Consider the following 27141-nt stretch of genomic DNA (forward strand, 5'->3'; position numbering starts at 1 on the left):
CAGTTTAGTTTTATTTTCTTATTTCATTTATCAACTAAAAGCAAGGAATTCGTGTTATTATTCAGTTCAAAATCTATTGTTGTTATGAGTTCTGTCGAGGGATTTGAAGCTTAAAATATATAAAACGATAATCATTCCTATTGTGCTGTATGGTTGCGAAACATGGTCGCTTACTCTGAGGAAAGAAAGTAGACTGAAAGTATTTGAGAACAAAATCCTGAGACGAATATTTGGACCCAGAGGAACGGGAATGGGGAATGGCAGAAACTTCATAAGGAAGAACTACATAATTTATACGGTTTACCAAACATTGTTAGGGTCATCAAGTCTAGGAGGCTTAGGTGGGCAGGTCATGTAGCTAGGATAGAAGAAAGTAGAAACGCCTTCAAAGTCTTGACTGGAATACCTATAGGATAACGACCATTAGGAAGACCTAGGCGCAGATGGGAGGACAATCTTAAGGTGGATCTCGCAGAGATAGGAATACAAAGTAGAAACTGAATCCAGTTGACTAAGAAGTCAATGGAGAGTTTTTGTGAATGCGGTATTGAACCTCCGGGTTGCATAGGCCATAGAGTTAGTTAATTAGTTATTTTATTAATCAGCTAATTTTGCCTCTACGCTCCTTGCCTGCAGCAAGGTATATAGGACGAGACCTACAGCTTAAGTAAATTGATTGATAGAGCTGTGTTTGTTTCCTTTGTCAACAATGGAGCTGTATAAAGCGAGATCTGTAATTTGAAGTGATGTAGTGCGTTTGATGTTATCCCTTTCAGTGTCCCAACAATGGGTTCCATCTCGTCGGTTAACTCTCTATTCAGGTCGGAAATGGTAGAAGTTAATCGTTTCCGGTTTCATCCTTGATCGATATAGAACAAAAACGTTAATAGATAGTGACAAGCGATTTATGGGAATACATTCAGCATTGAAAAAAGTGTCTACTAAAACCGGAAGTGGTAGGAATTTATTAATATTTTCGATTTCATTATTGATCTTCATAGAGCAGAAACGGTGAGAGAGAGCAACAATCATTTTCTTAATCTATTCAGTATTCCAACAATATGTTCCATCTCCTTCGTTAGCCCACTTTTCAAACCGGAAGTGGTTTAACGTTGATCGTAGTAGAGTAAAATGGTAATATATGACGAGAAGCTTGCTTTCTGCAACAGATTAAGCGTCTCAAGACAATAAATATTCCATTTTTATCCTAATCTCTCTGCTTAAACCAGAAATTATAGAAATTAGTATTACTTCCGGTTTCAACATTAATTTTCATAGTACAAAGATGGTAAGCAATAGTGAAAGGTGGTTTTCTTTGGAATTGATTCAGTGTTCATGTCGACCTTTATCCCTTTATTGAAACGGAAAGTTTTGGGAGTTTATAATTTTCGATTTCAGCATTAGTCGCCGTAGCTGGTAGTAGATATATTCAATATCGCAAGAGTGTGTTAGTGTTCAGACTTTATTCTCCTAATGCAACCGGAAGTGGTAGAAATCCACTACCACTTCCGGTTTGAATATTAGTCTTAATAAAGTAAAAACAGTGCATAGCAAAAAATAGGTTTTTGATATGGTTTCAGCATCCTAAGAATAAGTGCATTTCTGTTCTTACCCCTGTATTCCAACTGGAAGTTACAGGTTTTCTACACCCTGTTTCAATGTTCTCATAGTTTGGAAGTCTACAGTAGTTACCGTAGTAGAACAACTCACTTATTGTAATATAGCCCCGTTGCCCAGCTAGTATTATCTAGGGGTGGCCATAAAGTTCCGGTTCCGGTGGAACTGTTCCGCGAGGAACCGGTTCTTGGAGATTCGGTTTTCAGAATCTGTTCCAGAACCGGATCTTAGAAACCGGTTCCAGACCGGATCCGAAAACCCGGTTTCGGAACCAGATCCGTTCAGATCCGAAAACTAGTTCCACCAGGAACCGATTCCGGCCATCCTTAGTATTATCTATTTTTCTCCATAGACACTGTAGTCGTTTTTCTTTGTTTTTGGGTAATCATTGAGTGCAACTCTTTACTCGAAACATTCGATGAGAATGCTGTTTAATCGAAAATCCTCAAAATAAAATTTGTTTTTGATGGCTTCTTTTGCTATTCGCATCATTGTTTCAATTTCTTCTTCGCTTTTCGTGTCTTTACTAATGCGTCATAGTCACTAAGCACAATAGTATGAGGGCTGAAAATACAGAAAGTCAAAAGATAATGAAAAATAGTTTTTGGAATTAGAACTCTTGACAGGTAATGTTTATAGCAATGTGCAAGAACCCTACTAGGCGCGTAAAATTGACAGTAGGAGTATCTGCGCGTTGATATCCCGAAATATTATTCATAGACTGAAAAATTGTTCACAAACCTTGTTCGCAAACCTATGCTCCACTGTATTTTATTTAATTCAACTCGACAGGGTTGATGCCCAATTACAGCAGTGTTCGTAGGTTTCCTGAAGGAAATTTCCGTCGATTGGCACAAAATTTTCCCTTTTGTTAGCAAATTTTCCCTAGTTCGTTGTGTGTCCAATTCTTATGTGACAAGTAATGGGATAAGATTAATTTAGCTACATTAAAGGAATCGCTATTTGTTTTATTTATTTGCGTTTTGCTTTTTCCTTCACTTATTTTTAACAAGGGGTCACAGTGGCTCTGGTGCACCTGGTCCCTGGTTCCATCCCAACTTGCGCCAAGTGGATTTTGTAGTGAACAAACACATTGTTCGTGGGTTTTCATGGGATTCTCTCATTTCCATCCACTTTCTTCATTCCACCAGTACATTCATTTCTCATCATCGCAGTCTCGTTTAGCCGGCATAAGCATGGGACATAAAACTGAAAGATTTTTATTTTTAACAAAAACTACACACAAATGCACTCAGCCAACAATGTGTACAAATTTTGCTGCTTTGAATACACACAAACTTCCACAAACTATTGCTATTATATTGGTTTACTTTTGAAGGAGAAAGAACAATTTAAGCATTTATGTTAGTCAATAAGTCAGCATCAGAATTTCCCTGGATTTTCCATGTTTTATCGAAAAATTCCCTTTTTGCCAAATTTACCTACGAAATTTCCCTAGATTAGGGAAAATTCCCTCAAACTACTAACACTGAATTACAATGTTGAGTAAAAACTATGACTGTTATACAGTAGTCAATATAGAGTGGCGTACACACGGAGCTTTCAAGATTTTAACCCCGCTTTGAGCTAGATATGCAAAAATAAACATTTACTATATTAAGAGGGGTGATTCAGAAAGTAATGTTTCCATGCTGACACCTTTATTTGTGTTTGACAGATAGCACCGATACATTGTGTGAACTAGTGGTCTACTATGCCACGCTTAATTGCATGCATGGAGAGCATGCCCGCGACCGTTCGGTCTATTTAATGGACGGGTTCCGCAAGAATGTAATCACCCCGCCCGTAGTTGCACAATATACGCTATTATTGCTCGTGCACGAAGTGCACCGTCAAGATTTGTCCCTTAACCTTGACACCTAAGTGTGTCACCCCCATTCTCTGAGGGAGTGGGATACGCCCACTGCGCGGCCAGACCGAAGTCCTGAGTGCCTACCAGTAGACCTACTGGTTGAGGCAGACTGCTAGCGAGTCAGTCCTACCATGCTCTGCAGGCATGGCGCCCGAGCGTTATAAGGCGAGCTCACCTCCCGCCCGTGTTCACCGTTACCCAGATTCCTGGGATTGGCTCCCACAAGCTACCGAATCCCACGGTATGACCACAACCCAGCAGAATCCAACCCAATCCGGGGCCCCAGGCTACGCCCGAGGGGGCTTGTTCAATCCCGGCCCTGTCTACCTCTATCGTTCAACTGGCAACCGCCTTGTCGTGTAGAGGTACCACGCACACGTCGAGATACTCCCGTATCTCATCCCGGACCCAATGGTACGTGTTGAGTCACCATTTGGGTTTGGTGCCGGCCCATGTCCTACGGAACTTCCTCCCTTTAGCAGGATCAGAACCGTTACCCAGATTCCTGGGATTGGCCCCTCCCCCACCTCCGGTTGGTCCTCCCGCAGGCTGGAATCCGACACTCCCCCCCCCGGTAGGGTCGTCCAAGCAATACGGGACTTCCTCTAGTTACGGTAGAGGTACACCGTACATTACCAGAGCCAATGACTGATGTAGACCGTTTGCTCAAGGCAGACATTGTCATTTGAGAGCCGTGTCTCCCGAGGGAGCCGCGTCTCCCCTGGTACGCCCGCCCAAACAATACGGGACTACTTATCTTTAACGTGTTTAGGTACCACGTACACGTTGTAGCAAAGCTACCTCTCCGAATCCCAATGGTACGTGTAAGCCACCATTAGAAGGGACACCCACACCCTTCCTTCGGTAGGGTCGTCCAAGCAATACGGGACTACCTCTTCTTACGAGAGAGGTGAACCGTACATTACCAGACCCAATGGCTGATGTAGACTGTCTACCTTTAAAGACAATGGCCATTTGGGAGCGGCGGCTCCCCTGGTAGGGTCGTGGCTCCTGCACCCAGCACACTACTGGGACGAAGGAGGGACCCACTTCCTCAGCGCTCCTGAGGTACGAGTATGCGTTAGGATACCAAGTATCCCATCCCGGACCCGAGAGAACGCATTACACTCTCTTTGAGGGCAGTACCTACATCATCCTCCCGGTAGGGCGTTGGATCCGCCCACCCAGGGCACACCAACTACCCACTCTTTTTAGCGTGTTGGGGTACCACGCAGCCTTATCTCCCGGACCCAAGGGCACGGCTTAGTTGCCCATTTCGGGGGATACCCGAGGGCTCACCCCCGCCGGTAGGTGCGGCAGCCGAAACTACCTACCCCACTGAGGACGTGATGGGGTCACACGTACTCTCCCAGATCCAATGGCACGAGTTAGTCGCCCATTTCAGAGGATGCCCCCCGAATGCTCACCTCTGCCAGTAGGTTGTTGGCACCACGTGTTCACTCACTACCATATGGCAGTTAAAGTACCGGTAGTGAGTTCGGGCACCAGTGCCACCCTATCTCCCCCTGAAGGGTTCACGGGCCACCACAAGGCATGTGACCCGAGACATACACAGGGGGCCCATCCCCCTTTCTCAGCACGGGCTTGGGACCGGCCACGGCGGGGTTCAAGCACCGATACAGTTATCAGTTGAAAGCTAGCAATGCCAGCTACAAATGGTGGCATCATTTTTCAACATAGTCTCCATTACGGGCAGCACACTTGCGCCAACGCGAAACAAGCTTTTTAATGCCGTCGGCGAAGAATTGTGGTGGCTGCTAGCTACACCATTGCGGAAATGCTGCTTCCACCTCCACGTCACAACTGTAGCGTTAGCCCTTAAGGTTATCTTTAAATTTGGAAAAGAGCCCAAAGTCGCAGGGCACAAGATTCGGACTATAAGCAGGATGAGTCAGAATGTCAATACACTTTGCCAGCAGCTGAAATAACTGATTTTTTTTTTGGCAGAGGAGAGGACGTGTGGCGGTACTGCATCCACTGATGCTTCGTCTCCCGGTCGGAATGGTGTATCCACGACTCGATACTGGCGATGAATGTTTCTGGGCTCACAACCTTCCGCAGTCAGAAATTCAATGACAGCCTGCTGTTTCAACCGGATGCCATGGATTGCTCCATTACTCTGGAATGAGAAGAGATAGGAAAGTGAAGCCAGTAACATTCTATAGCTTAAACATTAGTGCATTAATGATAAACAGTTCAGAATGTTTGCAATACTATTGGACAAGTAATGGGCTTAGAGGCATTACTTTCTGAATCACCCACGTAATATAGTACGGTATACAAACACCTGAAAGTAGAAGAACTTTCGAGTTTAAACTCTCCTCCTTTAACAAACTTCAGCGTACACCACTGCCAGTATGTATAAAGTTTGGTACACTTTTACATGTAGTATTTATTTACAGTTACAGTTACGTGTCCATTCATCATATTACATGCAGTTCTTCTAAATATGTATTTTCATTTCATTCCAAATATGTCAATATCTAGAGCTACTGATTTCATACGGTTGTAGAAAGCACTCAATCTCCATGAGGCATTTATGTAGAATGCCAATATACTACTAGTAGTATAAAGTTCTCGTTTGAGATGTAGAAACATGCAGTTGTGTATTAGAATTTAATTCAAGAAAATTGATGTTATCATTTACAATTTTACAAGAAAGAAAAAAAAAAGGCAACAAAGCCATGGAGATTTCTTTTATTGAAATTGTTTAGTACTTCCGTATATGATACGTATTCTAGACCTGTTTCTGTGTACATGAATAATTTCAAAATGTTATACACTGAATACTTTTTATCGTTTCACAGTATTTTTCAGTATTCGTTTTCCAAAAATATATGTATTGTTAGTGTGTTATAACATTTTTGTTCTGTCATGTGTATGTTTTTTTCTCTCCTTTTTCTCTCTAATGTTAATATGATTTGTGGTTTGGTTCTCTAACATTTTTGTAACAATCAATATTTGATTTCAACGGCCTGCTCATGTAATGATCCACTTGCAGAGAGATAGGGATCTATATTTTAAAGCAGACATCTTCCTGTGTCGTGGCTTGCTATCTGTAGACAACAGATTCCAGAATCTATAATGTTTTTCTCGTGAAAAATTCTTGGAAAACAGTCCGATACTGGAGATGTCAAATTAGATTGTTTTATGTTTTATTCTGTATTTGACTTTCGTACAAAATATATTTAGATGAGAACATTAGAATGTGTATGTAGCTTAGTGCGTTGTATCTTTCTTTCGCTCCATCCAAACCTGTAATGTAAAATTCTTTAGTAGTATTTTTTTTAATTGGAACTCCTGCTTTTTGAAATATACAGGCCTGTAGCCATTCCAAAAATGTAGGGGGGGCGATCCAAAGATATTATAGTTCATTTGCAAGCCTACCGTGAAAATTTTAGGCGGGACCAGCCCCCCTAGACCCCTAAATACGGGCCTGTATATAAAATATAAACTCTATGGTATGGCCTATGGAACCCGGAGGTTCAATGCCGCGTTCACAAAAGCTTTTCACTGACTTCTATCCGTAGCCAATTGGATCCAGTTTCTACTTTGTATTCCTATCTCTGCGAGATCCATCTTAATATATATATATATATATATATATATATATATATATATATATATATATATATATATATATATATATATATATAAACAAATAAGAAGTAGGGGCATCGCACTAAACTTCCTCGCTCCCATATCTTAAACTGAATCATTGCATGCCTCAATCATTACGGAAACATTAATTTACGAAATATAAACAAAATTGTAATAGGCTTTTACAAAGAACTTTGTCCGAAGAAAACTCAGCCCCAAGAGTAAATTACTACTTTTTTTTATATATATAAGAATTTACTTATGCCATTGAAATATAAACTACAAGATGTGATCAAAAATACGGTCACATAGTGCCATCTGTCAATGTCGTATCCATTTCAACTAGTAAGCCGCTAGCCTAAGCCTTTGGTACAGTCAGTGTCGCGTTTGAACGAGTTGTGACATGTTCGTTGGCTTCCAGAGACAGAAGAATGAAGACACGTTAAGTAAGAATGCCTGTCGGGCGCCAATATTAAGTTTTTGTTCTGAGCTGCAAAAAGTGCCAAAGATGCTCACGAAATATCAAAATCAGTGTATGGTGATGAAGCTGTACTATTGAAGACTGTTTAGAAGTGATATGAGCGATTCAAAAGCCTAAAGGAGTCAGTTGAAAATGAGCAACGATCGAGATGACCATCGACGTCAAAAACAGATGAAAACGTGGAAAAACTGCCACAAATGATTTGTTCAGTCAGGCGAATGACTATTCGAGAACTTTCCGAAGAACTAAACATCTCGTTTGGGTTCGTGAAAAGCATCTTAACCGCCCATTAACCCTACAACCACACCGTGCTTTTATTAGGACATGTATCACACCGTGGGGTCATATACGACCCCAGTCTGGAAAGTCGTTTTATTAGACTAGATAGATTTCCTTTGGGCCCTTGTAGCTTTATCGTCAAAGCGCAAGCAGTTTATTAGAAATTCAAATCTCTTTCTTGTCATAGTGCTCCTAAATGCAGGTGGACCAAACGCTTCAGACCACATATCACTTACTGTCAGGCGAGAATTTTTTAGAACACCGGCTAGATAAAGCAAACCAAATAAGGCACAATTCAATTTTGTCAGTGGAGGATAGATAACTCTGATCTGATTTGAAGACACACTTTTGTCTTTCTATTTCTTCATTGGTAAAAATCACAATTGTGTTCAAAATGTCATCTGAAAAAAACAGTAGCCAAATGTCCTTTGCATTGGTTCTTTGTTTCTCTTCCTTCTTGGGCCCTGGGAGATGAATAACAATGTTTCTTTCAACGTTCTAGTGGATTTTTTTTGAAGGGTTTAGTGTACAACTTACTGCCATTCTTCCCATAAATGACGTTGTAACAAGTCGGCAACATCATCGTTATCAACATCAGCTTCAAATTCATCCTCCGATTGATCATCCTGCTCCTCATTATCCTCATTTTCACTTAACAGTTCATCAGCATCTGTCAGATCATCATCTGATTCTTCTAGAATGCGTACAATATCTTCCTGGTTAGAAAACTTCCTTGAAGCCGCCATTCGTATAAAAAATCGCACACTAGAAAATGATTTGTTATATGGCTATTCAAAACAAACTATGTTTCATTAATCACACCGTGGGGTCATACATGACCCGAGCACTCAAAATAACACAGAACTTTCTGCACCAACAACAATGCAACTTGCAGTGTCAACAGCATGCTCCGAACTGAAGCTAGACAAAGTGTTGTGTTTCCGTCTCACAACGGCGCTGGCGCAGAACGCATTTTATATGCACTGGGGTCGCCGGTGACCCCACGGTGTGATTGTAGGGTTAAATGAGCAAATGGCTTCCTTCTTCACTACGAAAACACGTCGTGCCATACCTTGCTTTAGACCCGCGAGTTTTTGGCTGGTAAAAATGTTCCTATCTGTCCGCACCCACCTTACTTACCAGACTTAGTAGCATGCGACTTCTGGCTGTTGCCAAACTTAAAACCGTGCTTAAAGGAAAACGTTTTGACACCATTCGTAACATTGAGAGGGCCACGATAGAGCAGCTGAACACCCTTCCAAAAGAAGCCTTCGAGTCATAGATTCAACGTTTAGATAAGTGCATTGCTAGCCAAGGACAGTTCTTTGAAGGAGATTACATCAAATTCCGTATAAACTTATTACTTTGTTTCTAATAATTATTCATCGTGCTTTTTGATCATGCCTCGTAAATCAAGTAATCATTTGTACACTCATGTCCAAAATTATTGTCGCATGTCTATAAATGTGTTGTTCTAGGAATATAATTTGATAACGAATTCGCCCGGTATTTCTTATAATGTTAGTATGTGTATAATCGGCAAAGACATGTACGTGGTAAATTTCATGTCAAAAGAACAGTAAATAACATCAATAAAACGAAAACAAAACTTTCTTGTCCATTTAGAAACATTTTATTTTACTCATTATAATTTTCGTATTTATAATTCTTTTCCTATGAAATTTACCACAAATATACATTTCACGATTATACACATAGTATCAGTATTAAAAGTACCCTGCAAAATCATTATCACATTATATTCTTACTAGAAGACAGTTATAGATATGCGACAATAATTTTGGACATGAGTGTACGTATAAGTGTCTGAAATTAAAATGCATCTTGTGAAGTTTTTGATGAGAAACTTTTTAATGTAGTTAATGAAACATTCATTTATTATATACGAACTTATTATTATTTCAGGAAATCTCCAATAAGAACTCGCTCCAAAAGTAAACTACTCCCGGATTTTTTTTTCACAGAATTTACTTACATCATGTAATACGGTTGGTAATGAAATGTTGGTGTACGAAAACTAAACAGAATTGTTAGATCCGTTTTTGAGATTTTTTTCATCCTCCAATAAATTACCCTTACTTTGGGAGATAGTATTAAAATGCAAATCCTCCATTCTCTCTCCGCATACATACGTATACAATGTTTATAAAAGTCGATAAGATTATAAATTCGGTCCTAATATATTGATTGTACACTCATGTCCAAAATGATTGTCGCATATCTACAGCTGTCTTCTTGTAACATTATAATTTGATAATGATTTTGCAGGGTACTTTTACTACTGTTACTATGTGTATAACCGGGAAATGTATATTTGTGGTAAATTTCATAGAAAAAGAATTATAAATACGAAAAATAGAATAGAATGCGTAAAACAAAATGTTGCTCAATGGACAAGAAAGTTTTATTTTTATTTTATTGTTCTTATTTACTGCTCTTTTGACATGAAATTTTCCACATACATGTCTTTGCCGATTATACACATACTAACATTATAAGAAATACCGGGCGAATTCGTTATCAAATTATATTCCTACAACAACGTACTTATAGACATGCGATAATAATTTTGGACATGAGTGTACATATGTCAAAACGAACAAATGGAATAACATGGAAAAATTACATTTTCTGTACGAAGGGCTATGGAAACGTGTAAATAAATCCGTCGAAAACTCAGGAATGAAGATAACCATGCTTTCTTCGTTCCAATTATCGCTCGAAAGTAAAAATAATACTAATTCTAATTCGTTTCAAAGGAAAGATAATAAATTACTTCTTCACATAAATCAGTGTGCTAAAAATAGCAAGAGGGGAAACGTATTTGACATTTTTAATAATAAAATATTCACTATTAGCATTATTACATGAAATAATTAATGACATTTTTTTAGTTACGTGTTGGCGCTGATCGACTTGAGGCACTATGATTGGTAGTGTTTGCTTTTTTAATGATTCTAAGTGTAAGTCAACAGCTCGTTTTATCCCTGTGTCTGAGCTATAAGTCGGTACGATTTAAACTTTTGACGTTGCTAATACGGAATTCTTCCCTATGACAACCGCACAAAGTGATACGATGATAATTGGTGTTCTCTTACTGGCTCTAGTTTTCCTTCTTTTATAAATGAAAGATCTGTCTGTAATCTGTGTAATGGGAATTCGCTGTTTAAGCCTGCAAAGTGGTGGCAAATAAAATTTTATTTCAAACAGATTCAACGTAGGAGTGACGCGAAGCTAATTGGCACTACAGGAATAATTTATCTAATTTGTTAGCCGAGTGTCATTTTATGGTTTTATTTTATTTTTTTCACCAACTTTGATGGCTATAAAGTTGAGGGGAAAAAAGCTGTTTCAATATTAAAACACAAAATCATATATCTGGCAAGCACTTCCAAAACTAAGAGAGATACTTTGTTTACTTTTTGTCTGTTTGTTTGCTTGGTATCATTTTGCATGTTGACTTTTCATGTCAATCTAAAAATAATTATTCATATTTGTAATAGATAATTGAAATCTAGTATTAATATGTTTTAAAATAAAGGTATCATCTGATATAAATTGCAAGACATGATATGGATTTTTTTGGTTTTAGTGTTGTGTAGGTGACAAGGCTGGCTTTACCATATTTGCACCACATGCAAGGTTCGAGGGGCGGCAAAATCTGTCATAATTATACTATTTAAAATAAATATTTCTTCTTGGAAACAAGACTTCATGATGATAGTAGTTTAATTTACTAAGTTGATCTTATATTTGAATGCTACATTCATAAATCATGTTTAGGTCGCAGTAGTTTAAGATCACATGGACAATGCCAAAGGAAATGGTCAAACAAATCCCAGCATGAATTGCTTAATTGTAGTCAAATACAAGAACTCAGTTCTCGAAAAGTAGCGAACACTGTTCCATTTAGTTAGTTATCACAGTTTTGATAAGAAAACTAGTCTTGTCTTTGTGACAAATAAGTTCTCCTTATCATTGAAGGGCTTTTAACAGATATAGAAGGAAAATCAAGAAATAAAAGAGCTAGTTTCACTGGAATTGCAAACTAATATGTTGAGATTGAATTTCGATATTGAATTCTATAAAAAGGATTGCCATTTGTATTTGTAGTGTTTGGGCCTTTCTGAGTGCAAGTGCACTTTCTCTCGCCTTCGTTGTTCATGAGGAGGACATAATTAAAATCGTGCCTTTTAAGACTTGTTCTTTGTGGAGAAGGTTGGAGGGCAGCAAATGATGGCATTCCACGGGGCGGCAAATTACCTAGGGCCGGCTCTGCTAGGTGATATCTTGTAAGGATATCATTTCGCTGACGCAATCCTTCACCTTGGTAATTAACATCTTTCCAAATCCATTATCATGTTTGCCTACGAAAGAACTTAACTCGGAAGTAATAATGTTGTAATGCTTTTAAGCAATTTAGTTTTCTTTCTTATAATTATCCTGTACTATCAGCGTTCAACGAAAACAACAATTACCCGAAAATATTTACCAATTGATAGAAGCCATCACGCTGAATAAAATGATAATACGTAAATATAAATCCTTATCCGTGATTTTCAAATAATAATAATAATAATAATAAAAATAGAACTATTATTTTGTAAACTTAAAAATAGTGTATAAGTACGGCATCTACGAGGGCCATCCGGAAAGTGGTACCCGTTTGTGCAATACAGACACAGTAGTACATATTAACAAATATACACATTTCTATTGGAAAGAGCATACTTTACACTACTTCTCCACATAATCACCAAGCAAATTGAGGCATTTGTCATACCGTGTGACGAGTTTTTGTATTCCAGCGCCATAGTCCTCCGCCGCCAGCGTATTGAGATACGTAGTGACGCCTCGTTTAAGTTCTTCATCGCTGTCAAATCTTTTTCCCGCCAGAAAGTCTTAGGAAAATGTTCACAGACTTCATCAATTGTGACGCGCCGATCGTTCCTCACGCATTCGTCTACTGACCTCAGCAGTTCCTCTATAATGACAGATGGTCTCCCTGAACGCTCCTCGTCGTGTGTACTCCCCCTCCGCAGGTTGAAGTTGCGACACCAGCACCGAACAGACGACTCGTCCATCACATTGTCTCCATACACCTTCTTTAATTGGCGATGAATTTCACAAGGTCGAACGTTTCGTGCATTAAGAAATTTAATCACGGCCCTCACTTCACAACTGGCGGGGTTCTCAATTCGTTTAATCATTATAAACGAGCACAGACACAACACAGGCACTGCTAGCGTCACGCAACCTCGCACAGAGCAGGCAGACAAGCCACTGACGCGGTCTGACCTTGCCCAGCGGCTCCCCGAGTCGTCAGCGTTTCGTGTGGCGCAAACGGGTACCACTTTCCGGATGGCCCTCGTATTAAGATGAAACTGATATTGAAGCATACACTCATCAAGCTTTTCACTATGACAATAGCAAGATGACAGGACATAATGTGAATAATGAAATATAACTCAAAATTATGATTAATTCTTAGATTTTAATTTTTTAATATTGTAATACTGTCCAAATATTATGTAAGAAGGTAAGTCAATAAGTATCAGCAATCATTTTTTTTATATATATATAATTTAACACGTTGACTGCCACATCGGGCATGTGTGCCCGATTCTAAGAAAATCCCTGCCCGCCGCGTCGATCACAGGTAACCGACGCAACAATGGTTTCTTTATTTAGTTCAACAATGGAACTAAATTATTCCACAAATTTTAAACTTGCTTCTGAGTACACACCATGGGCCAAGGTGACCAGAACTTTTGCTTTCAAAAACGGGACGCATACGAATCTTCGACGGGGGGAGGGGGGTTGACTTTCACATGCATTTTAAGACTGAGCAGTGTTTTCAATTTACAAAATACACATGTAAGAATGATAACACAGCGTTTCTAACTTAAGTATTACCCAACAATACTTTTAACTACTTCAATACTCAGAATTCCCACTCAATTCCCACTTTTGAACCACAGAACACTCAATTCTCATCTGAATTCTTCAGAAGTACTAGGTACGGCTGAACCTCCCCAATGAGTGTTAGTACGGAAGAGTGTAGAATTAACATTGACCATTTATATTTTGAATAATAATTACGGGACAACTGGGTCATGTTTGCTTAAAAACGGGACATTTAAGCGTCCTGTTTGAGGATCAGAAAAAATGGGACAACGGTTGAAATAAGGGACTGTCCCGGCGAAAACGGGACGTCTGGTCACCTTGACAATAGCAAGATGACAGGACATAATGTGAATAATGAAATATAACCCAAAATTATGATTAATTCTCAGATTTTAATTTTTTAATATTATAATACTGTTCAAATATTATATAAGAAGGTAAGTCAATAAGTATCAGCAATCATTTATATTATATATAATTTAACACGTTGACTGCCGCATCGGGCACGTGTGCCCGATTCTAAGGAATCCCTGCCCGCCGCGTCGGTCACAGGTGCCCCACCCAACAATGGTTTCTTTATTTAGTTCAACAATGGAACTAAATTATTCCACAAATTTTAAACTTGCTTCTGAGTACACACCATGGGGTGTAGAAGAAAGTGCACTACGAAATTTTCCCCCAATTATTATTTTTGCTTTCAAGAACAAAATAAATTCCGGAACGGGATATTTACAATTTCGTTATAGGTCTACATTATTCAATATACAAATTTTGTTTTATATATTTTATTGACATATTTGAAGCAATGTTGCGTTACATAATGCTCAGATAATATTGATATAATACGTGTATACATGGTCCAGTATGTGATAACACGTGTTACATTATATTGTGGCTAGATGATTTTTGATTGGTTAGATTATGATAGACAAAATTTGATACTAAACAATACATGTTACATTTGCTGTGAATTTCATATAAAAATTAGATATTGAAAAATCATTTTTATGTGAAATTCATAGAAAATGTATATTGATTAGTGTTTCTATATCCACATAAACTGCCTCACATGGTGTGTCAACTTTCTGAAAATTGTCAATTAGCAAATCAATCAGGCCCTGAATTTTATGAAGCCGGTCTCTTGGAGGACACGCATTGTTGTCAGCAAAGTGGATCATACGAAGCAACATTTTGAATCTGTTTCTTGACCTGATAGAAGGCGCGAAACTGTTTCTAAACATGTCTTCCTGGCTCCAATAATCTGACAAGGATGGCATTTTTACTACTTCCATATGCAACAAGACCTAGAAAATTTCTGATTTCATTTTTATCAGTTGGTACCCAATCGTGTAGGTCCTACATCACATATACTTGTCAACATCTGAGTGGCATATAGAGCTACACTAATCTATCAACTATCATATTTATCACCTTATCCACGAGCATCTTATCTCCATGCAAGAGAAAAACTCACCACGTTCACTCTGTGCTAAAGCTGCAGGAAAATTTGGGTTCACACCTTTGCTTTCCATAAATTGCATTACTTGCGTCAAGATGTGCAATTGTTAGGCGATACACTGCGTATATTTTCTCCTCGAGACGTAGAGGGAGAGGAGCGAAGACCACAGCAGTGGAGCAGAAACATGTACTTACTCTTCACGTTACCACTTACATTACCACTTTCAGCTTCGTTGCCACTTGTATTTCTACACTAAGAATTCTCATCCGAAGCACTTTGTATATAATCGGAATCATCATCGGAAGATAAATCATTGTTTTTATTCATATCAATTTTCGTTAGTCACCCTGCTTTTTAATGCACCTGGTCCACCGTTATACAAGCTTTCCGATATCCTTTGCAAGAAATGTTTTTGGTTGCAGAGCAAGACACGAATGCTCCGCTTCCTTTACCTGTTGAACGGAGTTGAATCGACGTCTTTGAGAGCATTTTTAGGTCGACCAAAGAGATGGTAATCCGACGGGGCTTGATCGGGACTGTATGCAGGATGCTTCAACGTCTGAAGAGCTTGAACGTTGTGGGCGGCGGCATGTGAACGCGCATTGTCATGTAACACCAGAACGTCTTCTGACAATCGACCTTTGCGTATATTACGAATTGCAGACCTCAACTTGCTTACTAGCATATCACTGTACCTTTTACTGTTTATTGTTGACCCTCTTTTCCAGGTAATGTTCCAGGATTGGCTCGTGTAAGTCCCAAAACACTGTGAGCATCACTTTCGCAGCAGAAGGTTGACTCTTGAATTTTTCTTGATGGGAGATCCGGGTGCTTCCATTCTGTGCCCTGGCATTTGCTCTCTGGTTCAAAATGATAAATCCACGTTTCATCTCCAGTGATGATTCACCAGAGAAACGCTTCGTTAGCATAACGGTCCAGTAGGTACTGACAGATTCTCTCACGGTTTCTCTTGTGCTCTTCATCAAGTTTTTCGGAGCCCATCTCGCACAGAGTTTGTGAAAATTGAGCCTTTTATGCATGATGTCATATGCAGAACCATGACTAATTTGCATATGGGTCACCACTTCATCAACAGTTACTGGTCTGTTATTCAGAATCAAGGCGCGGACTCGTACAAAAATGTCATCAGTTGTTGATTTTGCTGGACGCCGTGCTCTTTCCCTCATCCTTTATACTCGTTCCACTACTTTTGAACTTGCTATATGTTACTGTTTTCGTTCTATAGCAATAAAACTTGAAACCGGAAATGACATTTAAACCTTTCCCAGTTTGCGTAGAGAGTTAACGGTTGACTGAATCCTGTACCTGGGACTCGTGAATCGATTGAAAAAAAAAATCGATATCTCTCGGTATTTAATAAATATTCAGGACAATATATAAAATTAAAATCTTTCAGGTTTACTTCCCACGTTTATGTCGTGTAGGCTAAAGGAGACTGTAATGATGAGATTAAATGAAATCGTGGAATGAAAAAAGTGGAAGGAAACGGGAGAACTCCGAGAAACCTCCCTCACACTGTTTGTCCACCACAAAGCTTACTTGACGCGACCTAGGATCGTACCAGGGACCCCATGCACCGGAGCTGAACGCTGTATCCATTGAGCCAACGAGGCTCCCAATATGTTAAATGAAATTGATAAGAACGCGCTTCTTCATTGTTACCGTATTTCAACTGTATTCAAGCAATTCAGACGATTGGTATTTTTGTCAGAAGAAAATAGACTATATCCTACAAAATTGTATCTTTTACGAACGTTATAATAGGATTTTTAGGATTCTTAAACAAAAAATTTCTTGAAAATTACTATGAGTTTTCAGTTTGTTCCACTTTTTGTCATTTGATCAGAATCCAAGTGTGATGTAACAATTTGTTCATACATAACTCTTACTGTTAACACTAGATGTTACAATTTCTTAATAACGTTAATCCGTATGTTCATTACATCACTCGAATCTTTTAACTAAGTGAATAGTGTATGCTTGTGTCTGTGAGATTTGATTTGAAAATAGAGAAAATGCTTTGTTTGTGTTCCATTACTTGCTACAGTGGTTTAATTTAAATAATAGCAAATTATATTGATTGCGGATGGAGTGGTGTTATTACAGACATGATTCATTTGCATTCGTTGTGCATTCTACGAATTAGAGTTTCTAACTAATGGTTTTTAGCTGATGAGGCAGCGCAGCGATTGTCACATTAAAAAAAAAACTAGTTAATTAGAGTTTTTTGTTAATTGGTGCCCTCCAAGCAAGCAGATAAATGGATCTTTACTTTTGCTTCCTGTATGGGCTGTTGAAGATGATTCGAAATTCAAATCAATTGTGGTTTGCATAATTGATAGATTTGTAAGTATCTGTATTTGGAAATGGCAGTGTCCCACCCCTCTTTCCAAGGAGGACGATCTGTTCATTGATTGATGTGTATTTTACGGTCTTTGTTAATAGCAAGGCTATGTAGGTCCCAACAGCTTAAAGTTGAGTGTTACACACTTGTGCCAGACCAAAATTATGAAGAACGGGACCTATTTTTAACGTGCATTCTAAACCATGACCGCGACTTGAATTCGTTATGGTTAGCGAGTGGACAAATTATGGAAGATGAGCCCTCACAGTATACACCAATGGGCTACACGTATTTCTACCCTGATAATTCTTAGGGTATACGTAAAATTTATAAAAACATAGTCTTCTATTAAATTTGCCTGTATATAGCATGATTGTTCAGTTTATAGTAAAACTAGGATCTGTATATTAAAATGCGAGGTTTATATGTTTGTGGCCAAGAAAAGTTTATATGTTTGCGGCTAGTCCTTTTGACAATAATATCTCGGAAACAACAAGCTCTAGAAAGATGCCGTTTTCACTGATCGATTGCAAATTTTGTGTAGATTGTTCAGTTCTAATTGAATATTTTAAAAAGATCACCGTTATTTCTTTATTACATGTTTTACTAGTACATTAGAAGTATTGAATTTTTTTTTAAAAAAAAGTAAAGCATCATATACGAGTTATAATACATTCCCATAACATGCATGTGTATATGGGGGTCGCATAACTCTCAGGCGTTTGTTTCATAGCCAAATTATAATGAAAAACGAAGGATAACAATTTCTCCAGTTTAAGATAAATCTTTATTGTTTGGAGTGTTTTGCCCAATGAACACTATATATCACTGACATTATAATTAATTGTGTGTATAATGTATTTGCTTATTACATACTACATGCAAGAAGAAAGAAAACACTGATCATACATGAACTAAAAACTCCAACTGAAAGTGGGTTCAAATCTTGCAAACAGTGCGAGATATTGAAAAAAATAATTGAAAAATCTCCCCTCTATGATAGCCCTTGCTGATTTTTATCAAGAGGTCCTTTACTTGTGTCTGTAAAGGGACATATACATATGTTGTGAGGAATGACAAGGAGATTCATGCTCATATGTGAAGGATGCGCTGTGTAGAGAGCGCAGGTTCAGGTAGTGTTTAATTAATATGGAAGCTGTTTCTAAACAGTGCATTCGAATTCGAACAAGAATATGAAAAAGTTTTAAAAATGCAGTCACGATTTTATTGTACTTAATTAATAGGGCTTAGTGATACAAGAATTGTAAAATGAACCATTATTGTTTTTGTAATAAATTGCATCAGCCCCATCCTAATTAAGTTTTCCCATCACTTATATAGGGAATGATGTGCATTTTCCCGTTATCTTCGAAATGAACTTGAATTTTAATTATTTCACTGCTTTCTTTTTCGACTCTAGATTATCTCCCCCTACCTTTTAGCCCTAGTCGTGAGGATACGAGAGCTTATAGATTCACTTCAAACTGTGTGTGTATGTGGTACTTTATTTATCGGTAAATTTTGACCGAATCTAAACAAAATGTGGTGACAAGTATCCCATTATCTCAGAAATAAAGATCGTGCTATATTTGATGGCGGAGCTCAGCCAGGGCCAGTCGCGGTTTGCCTTAAATGTGGTAATTTCACTGCCCGGATCTGAACATTTCATCGACACGTATCCCATTGTCAAATGCAGTGGGTTCTCAATCTAATTCCTATCAAGACCCCCGTTTTATCACATTCTCTTTTCAGCGACCTTCTTATAATTTCTGGCTTGTATTAAGCTTGTGGGGATTTTTAATATACTTATTGCGAAGATCTTACAATATTCATCTATTTCTATAATAGTAGAATTCATTTCTTGTATATAGTGGGTACAGTAACTGCCCTAAAAGCGAATGGATTAAAACCAAATTTCGTCAGTTCATTCATATTACAAATGTCGAATTCAATCCCTCATACTGTTTGAAAATAGAGGCCGTTTGAAAATTTTATAACTTCATAACTCCTTTAATTTTGGGTCATACGATAAAAAATAAAGTTATTTATAATTTCGGCTTTAAAACAACTTGGACAGTTGTTAAAGAAGTTCTTGAGTATTTTAGTTTTCGAGAGGCCGCCACTTCGTGCTACCTCATATTGTTGTGAATTTGATACAATGTTTTGTGTGTGTTCAGTATCACCAAAAACTGTTAAAATTGATTTTTGAACAACTCTGTACCTTTGAAAATGTTTGATAGCCCTATTTTTTGTTCTTAACAGTATGTATAAAAATATGCCTATCAGAATAAAATTCAAAATAATATTTAAAAATATTTTCCGGTATTAGATTATAATTATATTTATCTCTTCCGCTTATTTTCGCGATCCCCAGGTTAAGAATCCCTTGTCTAAGGAATAAAGATATGTATTGTGCTGCCAAAATGTCTTGAACCGTGGCAAAAATGTGAACTAAAGCTCACACCCTCACACACCCACGCGTTGAGCCAATAAGGGTTCAGCTGTTGCTAAGCGAGAGAAAGTAAGTGGAACTCCTTCAGCCGATAGCAGCGCTTGCAACGGAAGACTAGGAATCCAGTCAATGTGGCATATCTTTAGCTATATTCAGTGGTCGACCTCGACCAGAACAGGTTTGGCTCAACTTTGTATGTTGTACTTTATTTCTCGATAACTACTGGCCGGATCTAAGCGAAATTTTGTGGGCAAGTTACCCAACGTCTAGTGAATAAATATCGCTAGATTTAGTGGCCGAGCTCGGCCAGGGGTCGCCTGGGTTCGGTTCGCCTTGTATGTGGTGCTTTCTATGGGAATTTATGTTTTAAGTCGGTGTAAAGGGCAACAGAGGCTGTGCTCCATGGCTTTACACGCCAGGGGCCTCTGAGTACTGTACACAGACTGCGTTCGCTTGTTCAAAGTTAATGGATATTAAATATTACTTAAATTTCGTCATTAAATATTAAAATTATAAATGAGGAGCTTTGAATTTTCATGGAATAAAGGATATTTAAATAGATTTGAAACCGTAATAACTAAAATAAAGCCACCCAAATTTCGGTTCACTTTAGAAGATACAGAAAAATAACTTTTCCTCATATAAATCTTGGCTAAAAGCCAAAAATGGCGCAGGCATTCAAAACCGTTAAAAACTCCAAATAAATAAATTAGATAGTCCAAAACTTGATTACCTTTTTAAGTCTCCTTTTCACAGTAAATTTCAACCGAAACCCAATACAGTTTCCCCATAAACTCATTTTATTTTATTTAAGTCCCCTATTGGACAATTTTTACTGAAAATTAACAAAATGTATTTCCGTCTAATAGCGAATCAGTGTATGCAAGTAATCGAATAAGCTCTGGATTTAAATTCTATATTGTTATTCTTCTAGATTTCTACTCGCGTTTGAAGCAAACAAATATTAGAACATCGCATTCCTAATCCACTGTGTAATTTGAAGTATGCAACTAACAAACATAATTGGCGTGTACATCTGAATGCTACCGAATTCTTTGGATGTAGGTTATTAATTACCGTGACGATTGCAAAATATGTTTCAGATTTTGCGTCATATATTTATGTCTGATGATGTATGTCTCTGAAATAACTGTATTACATTGCTTTGTTTTCTTTATCGCCTATGCAGTATCCAATCTGTTTTAATACGAACAGCAAGTTTAAAGGAAACAAACTGTGAAATAGTATTTGAAACAGTTGGTTGGTTGTTGGTTGGTTGATTTACAGCAGCGTTTCCCAACCGGTGTGCCGCAGCACACTGGTGTGCCGCGAGGAATCGAAACAAAATTATTAATTTTATAGCAATCAAATTGCAAAACGTAGGGAAAAATGTATATTTGTAGTACTCATTACTATGAACCTCTACTATGAATCTACAATTTTAAGTTTCATGCCGGGTTACTGTTCTGCATTTCTAATGTTGAAAAAAGTATTGTTATCATTGTTATGACCATTATTGCTTCTTTATTGTTGCAGACTATTTCGTAACTTGAAAATTTAAAATATCATTCAATCCTCTCGGCAAATTACCTGCATTTGTGTTTTAAAAGTAAAATAAATTTGTTTGTTCGTTCGTTATTTAGTAATCTTCTTTCTTAGTAAAAGATTGGATACAGTTTTTGAAAGGAAAACATATTTTTAAAAACCTGAGTCCAATATTTCATTGCCATTTTTTTCTATTTTAAAATTAAAATGAAAAATAAGCATAATGATTTACCACGAGGAAAACCAAGTGATAGAGCTTTCTTCTCTGCACTGAGAAATAAAAATGTAGGTGGCATACTTAAAAACGTAGGTTACATTCGTAATTCCTGTAGTTTCTGGACTTAACGTACAACCGTATATAACATCCTGCAGCAAACGTATAGCTGAAAAAGTATGTATTATACGTACTGTCTGCACAAGTGCAATGACGTCATTCGTGTGACGTTATCTGCAGTAACAAGTATATACGGAGGTAATATCTAGCTTTGTGACGTCAGGGTCGTATGTAGCATGTGGGTTAATAATGACGACATACACTGACTATCAGGACGGAGCATGATTTCAAGAAGTATGCAATATACGTTCTGTACGTATGTTTCTTGCGTTCAACCCCGAGACAGCATCTATATTGTACTTGTGCCCCATACGTACGACTAGATACAGTATACGTATTGTACGTATGTATTATACAGATTTTCCTTATGTCGCACACAGCTTGTCCAGATACAGCATACAGAATATCCGTATGCACCATACAGAGTGCATATATGTAGCTTACAGACTGTCTGCATGCAGCATATAGATTATACGTATGTCGCGTACAGGTTGGCCATATGTAATGTATAGATTGGATGTATATAGCTAATAGGTTGTCCATATGAAATATACAGATTTTACCTGTATCGAATACGTATTGCCTTCTTGTAATGTATGGATCGGACATATGCAGGATCTAGAGTGTACGTATAGTGCACCATTATTAAAGTGCTGCAACATACTGCAAAGTGCATGATACATTCTTACTGTAATGTTGTCAAATATTGTTTTACTCTGTATGAAAACAAAAATAGCTTAAAATATGGTTGATCTCCTTTGTGCCAATAATAATAAAATTAACAATACTACACTTTTCAAATCTTAGTTTGGAGCAGTGAAACTGTCCAAAGAAATGTATTTACCTGCAGGGTGTCCTATAAGTTTGGGCTTCCTGCTAATTCGTTGGAAAGCTACTGCAAAGTCAAGTGTTGAAAAGTGACACAAGCGTTAATTTTAAAATTATGGGCACAAAGCAGGGGCGGATCCAGGACGGACTTCTGGGGGGGGCGGTCGGCGGTAATACTGCTACTTTTAAGAGCTCCAAACTTGTTATGGATGGGTTTATTTATATATAAAATAAGAAAGTTTCCTCTTGTGGGGGGGGGGCGATCGCCCCGATCGCCCCCCTCTGGATCCGCCCCTGGCACAAAGGAGGTTAACCATATATTAAACTATTTTCGTTTCCATACAGAGTAAATCAATATGTGATATATTACTGTAAGAATTTATCATATGGTTTGCAGTTAGTTAGTTGCAGCACCTCAATAATAATGCAAAATGCACAGCCTTATACAATCCTATATTCAAACTCAAACAAGATTTACGTACAATCATTTATTAAGCTGTTATCATCCATTGCTTGTACGATATAAAGATTATTTTACCTCATTCTTTTCCTTAATAGTATCTTCTACTAAAGTGCAGTTGTTACCACAAGAGGCCTGAATAGAATTTTCCAGAAATAACTTCTCTGTACATTTTAATTAACAGTTTTTTTTTTTTTTTAAATGTCGCAATAATTAAAAGTGTGGTGTCAGCCGGAAACGCATTCGCTTACAATATTATTCCTACTCAGTACTCGCCATTAAAAATGAAACACCAAGAAGGAGACTGGGTAGATGCGCCAAAGTTCCCAGGCCGATACCTAATAGTAAGTGCAGAATACTCGTAAACGTTCGCTGTATTCGCTGTGTGACAACGTGGTGACAGCGGAGGCGTTGTGCAGCCATCGACTAAACATATTTATTCTTCCCTGCTATAGACATTCTGCAAATTTGGACTTTCCTGGATGCCTCCTTCTTAGTGCAACATTTTAAGGAAAGAGCAATTTAACAGTCTCATACATTGCTTAAAGAAAGAGCAATGATTCTCAGAATTACTCGGAAGATATATATACACAATAATTTAAAACGGTTATTTCAAACTTTGCAATTCAAAGCACGAAAAGAACTATAGATAAAGGAACACTGATTTTAGCCAAATAGTAATTAGTAAACTCAATCACACTCAGTACCATTAGTTGCTTGGTGTTATCCGTAAGTCAGAGATCACGGTATCTCATTTCGTATAGATTTTTGCATTTGTTTAACGCTAAAAATGTATTTTATCGCTAATTGAACCCAGTACCATATATATACCGACAGGACGTACCTTAGTCACAAGGTGACATGAGTGAAACACTAAACTATTCGATTGACACCTGCGGCCTTGTCAACACTAGAGAAAGTTACAAAGTGATTAAGTAAATACGGAACATAGTTCATACAAAGTATAGCGATGTATGAAGTCTCCGTTTCATACGACTTGGATAAAGGATACATCTGAAATAGCAACAAAGAAATATATAATGATTTCTCTGGATAATTTGGATTAGTCCAGAATTCGAACACACACACGCTGGTAAGTCCAACATTTTTTTTTTTTTTTTTAACTTCTTTCTTCGGATTCCCAATAAAGTTGACTACTGAAAAGCTGAGTTATAGATTCTGTATTAAAACAACACCTTCGCTAGACATGTTCAGTATACACATTGTCTTACATACAGAACAATACATTAGTTATTAATGCATGTCTGAAATAATAGTGCTTCGTATAGAATTTTACTTCATCCAATCGCAATAGCACAAAGATAAAAAATATTGCTAGGGATAATGTTCTTATTACAGAGAAAAAGAATTAAAATGACTTAACATTAACAATCATTTTCTTTAAACAGAGATAATATTTTATTATAATTTATGGAAGAAAGAAATAATTTGTAGTACAGTATCTTTATTAGGGTTATATATTCGTACAAAATAATGTAAGTACAACTGAGTCTGTCTTCAGAAAGGGCGTACTTTTAGCCACAACCTACACTGCTTCTTTTGACTGTCTTTCAAGCAGAATCCTGGTTTGATGCACGAAATACCTGCAACAAAAATCAGAAAATATTTAAAATGTTATATTCAGTGTGCTTAATTTGGTTGTACTTAACAATACAAAGTATCTTAACATTTTTGAGATTAAATGGACAAAATCTGTTAGGTCAGGTATGGACTTTTGGGTTGCACGTAGAAAAACTATGAAGTGTTTATTGATGCTGAACAACAACTCAAAATGTATTACCATTCAAAAGTAAGTGGGTACCTCAATGGTGTTCGGGCTACCATGGGGTACCTAATGTCTGTATTTTTTAGATATATGAAAATATATGTCTCTAAAATGTAAGGAACTGACATCTGTTTACCGAAAACCTCAACTCGGTAAGCCTTATGGATATCGAGATATGGGAAAATAAAGAGCGACACTACAGAACTGTGGAGTTTGCGTACTAGATGGTGCAGTTTCGGAAACGTAATTACGAGGGCTTACAACAACCTCAAAAGTAGTTTCAATTAAATACACTACACACACGCCCTGATGGGGGTTTTCGGGTACCATGATATTCCCAGAACTCTCATTTCTAAATATTCTAAAATATGTCTTAATAACGTTTTAAAGAACGTTAGAGGTGTGTGTTTACCGAAACCGCAAGTCGGTACGCCTAACAGTTACCGAAATATGGTGAAATAAAAAGCGACACCATAGGTACGTGGAGCTTGCATATTAGACAGTACAATTTGGAAAATTAATTAAAATATGACTATCAAGATATTGTCAAATAAAGGGAGGATCCATATAGTTATGGGGTTTTCGTGTTAGGTGGTAAAATTTCCGAAACCGGTCATGTAAAGTTAATAAGCATCAGTAGCAATTTCATCTTAAAATAATTAGGTATTTCCATGGAGTTTAAGAACATCATGGGGTCTACCAAGATTAAATTTTAAAAGTTTTGTAAAATATATTTTGACATTTGTAAAGAGTATTAGAAATATGTATTTACCTAAAAGTTCCAGCTAGTACATCTAGCAGCTAGAGAGACACCATACAATAAAAGCGTATTAGATCTTGAAATTTCAGAAAACAATTATTGATCCTAACAAAAGTTAAATAAGATGGTACTTATATGGGTTAAGTGAGAACCTCAGACTCGTCAGTACAATTTCGATCGAAATATTAATTCAGCTCTAAATTTTCTTTGGACAATTCCAAGCGTTCATCGGGCTCTGAAATAAAGTGAACATTTTTTGTCAATATCTAATATAGCAAGCGAGATATAAGGAATTATGTATTTTATGACGTCGTAAAAATAGAGACCCACATGGATTTGTACTTTTGAGTATTTGCTGTAAGAAGAAGAAATTTCAGAAAACAACCGTATATACCTTAATAGACAATTAAATGGGCGGGGGCACAGTGGCTTAGTGGTAGAGTGCTTACCTCTGGTGTATTGGGTTCTTGGTTCGATCCACGGCCAAGTCAGTTTGTAGTGGACATCGTATTCGTGGGTTTTCTCGGGGTACTCTCCTCCCACCTTTGCATTCCATCAATTCTGTCAACAACATTCACTTGCTTTAATCATAATCTCCCTGAGACTAAAATGCATAATCGTGGGTCGCTACACTGAAATATTTCCTTTTATTTAATTTTAAAATTAAATAGGGAGTTAAGTATGATCGTATTTCTATGGGTTAAGTGAATACTCCAATAGTTTCTGCAAAAAAAAAAAAAAAGATTAGTTAAATACCCTACCACTAAGCTACTGTGTCCCCGCCCACTGAATTGTCTATTAAGGTATATACAGTAGTTTTCTGAATTTTTTTCTTTTAGGAAAGACCCAAAAGTACAAATCCATAAAGATCTCTATTTTCACGTCATAAAATATATAATTCCTTATATCTTATTTACTATCTTAGATATTGACAGCGAATTTTCATTCTTTTGCACAGCTCGATGAACCCTTGGAATTGCCTGAAGAAAACCTAGGACTGAACTAATCTTTCGATCGAAATTGTACTGAGGTACTCATTTAACCCATAGAAGTACCATCTTATTTAATTTTGTTGCGACCAATAATTGTTTCCGAAATTTCAAGCTTTTATTTCACAGTGTTTCTCCAGATGTTAGATGTACTAGCTGGAAGTTTTGGGTAAATACATATTTCAAATACTGTTTACAAATGTCAGATTATATTTTCAAAAGCTTTTAAAATTTAATTTTGGTAGACTCCATGATGTTCTAACACCCCATGAAGATATCTAATTACTTTAAGATGAAATTGCTACTGGTGTTTATTAACTTTCCATGACCGATTTCGGAAATTTTAGCATCTAACACGAAAACC

At 37.4% G+C, this 27141-nt stretch overlaps 1 protein-coding gene across 8 annotated transcripts in view; it reads left to right on the forward strand.

Moving 5' to 3' along the window:
* Window positions 1–27141, forward strand: part of Btk (tyrosine-protein kinase Btk29A) — a 950018-nt gene that overhangs the window by 730893 nt on the left and 191984 nt on the right. Inside the window, exon 1 of one of the 8 annotated variants that reach the window (XM_081737811.1) lies at window positions 20130–20253. The exons of the other annotated variants lie outside the window; for them this stretch is intronic. Coding sequence (XP_081593937.1) covers window positions 20205–20253 — 49 coding nt within the window. The 5' untranslated portion in view covers window positions 20130–20204. Of the gene's footprint in view, window positions 1–20129; window positions 20254–27141 lie in introns of those variants that run through there. 8 annotated transcript variants of the gene reach the window in all.

This window comes from Thermobia domestica, chromosome 14 (assembly GCF_964235325.1).
Source record: "Thermobia domestica chromosome 14, izTheDome1.hap1.1, whole genome shotgun sequence".
Taxonomy (NCBI): domain Eukaryota; kingdom Metazoa; phylum Arthropoda; class Insecta; order Zygentoma; family Lepismatidae; genus Thermobia; species Thermobia domestica.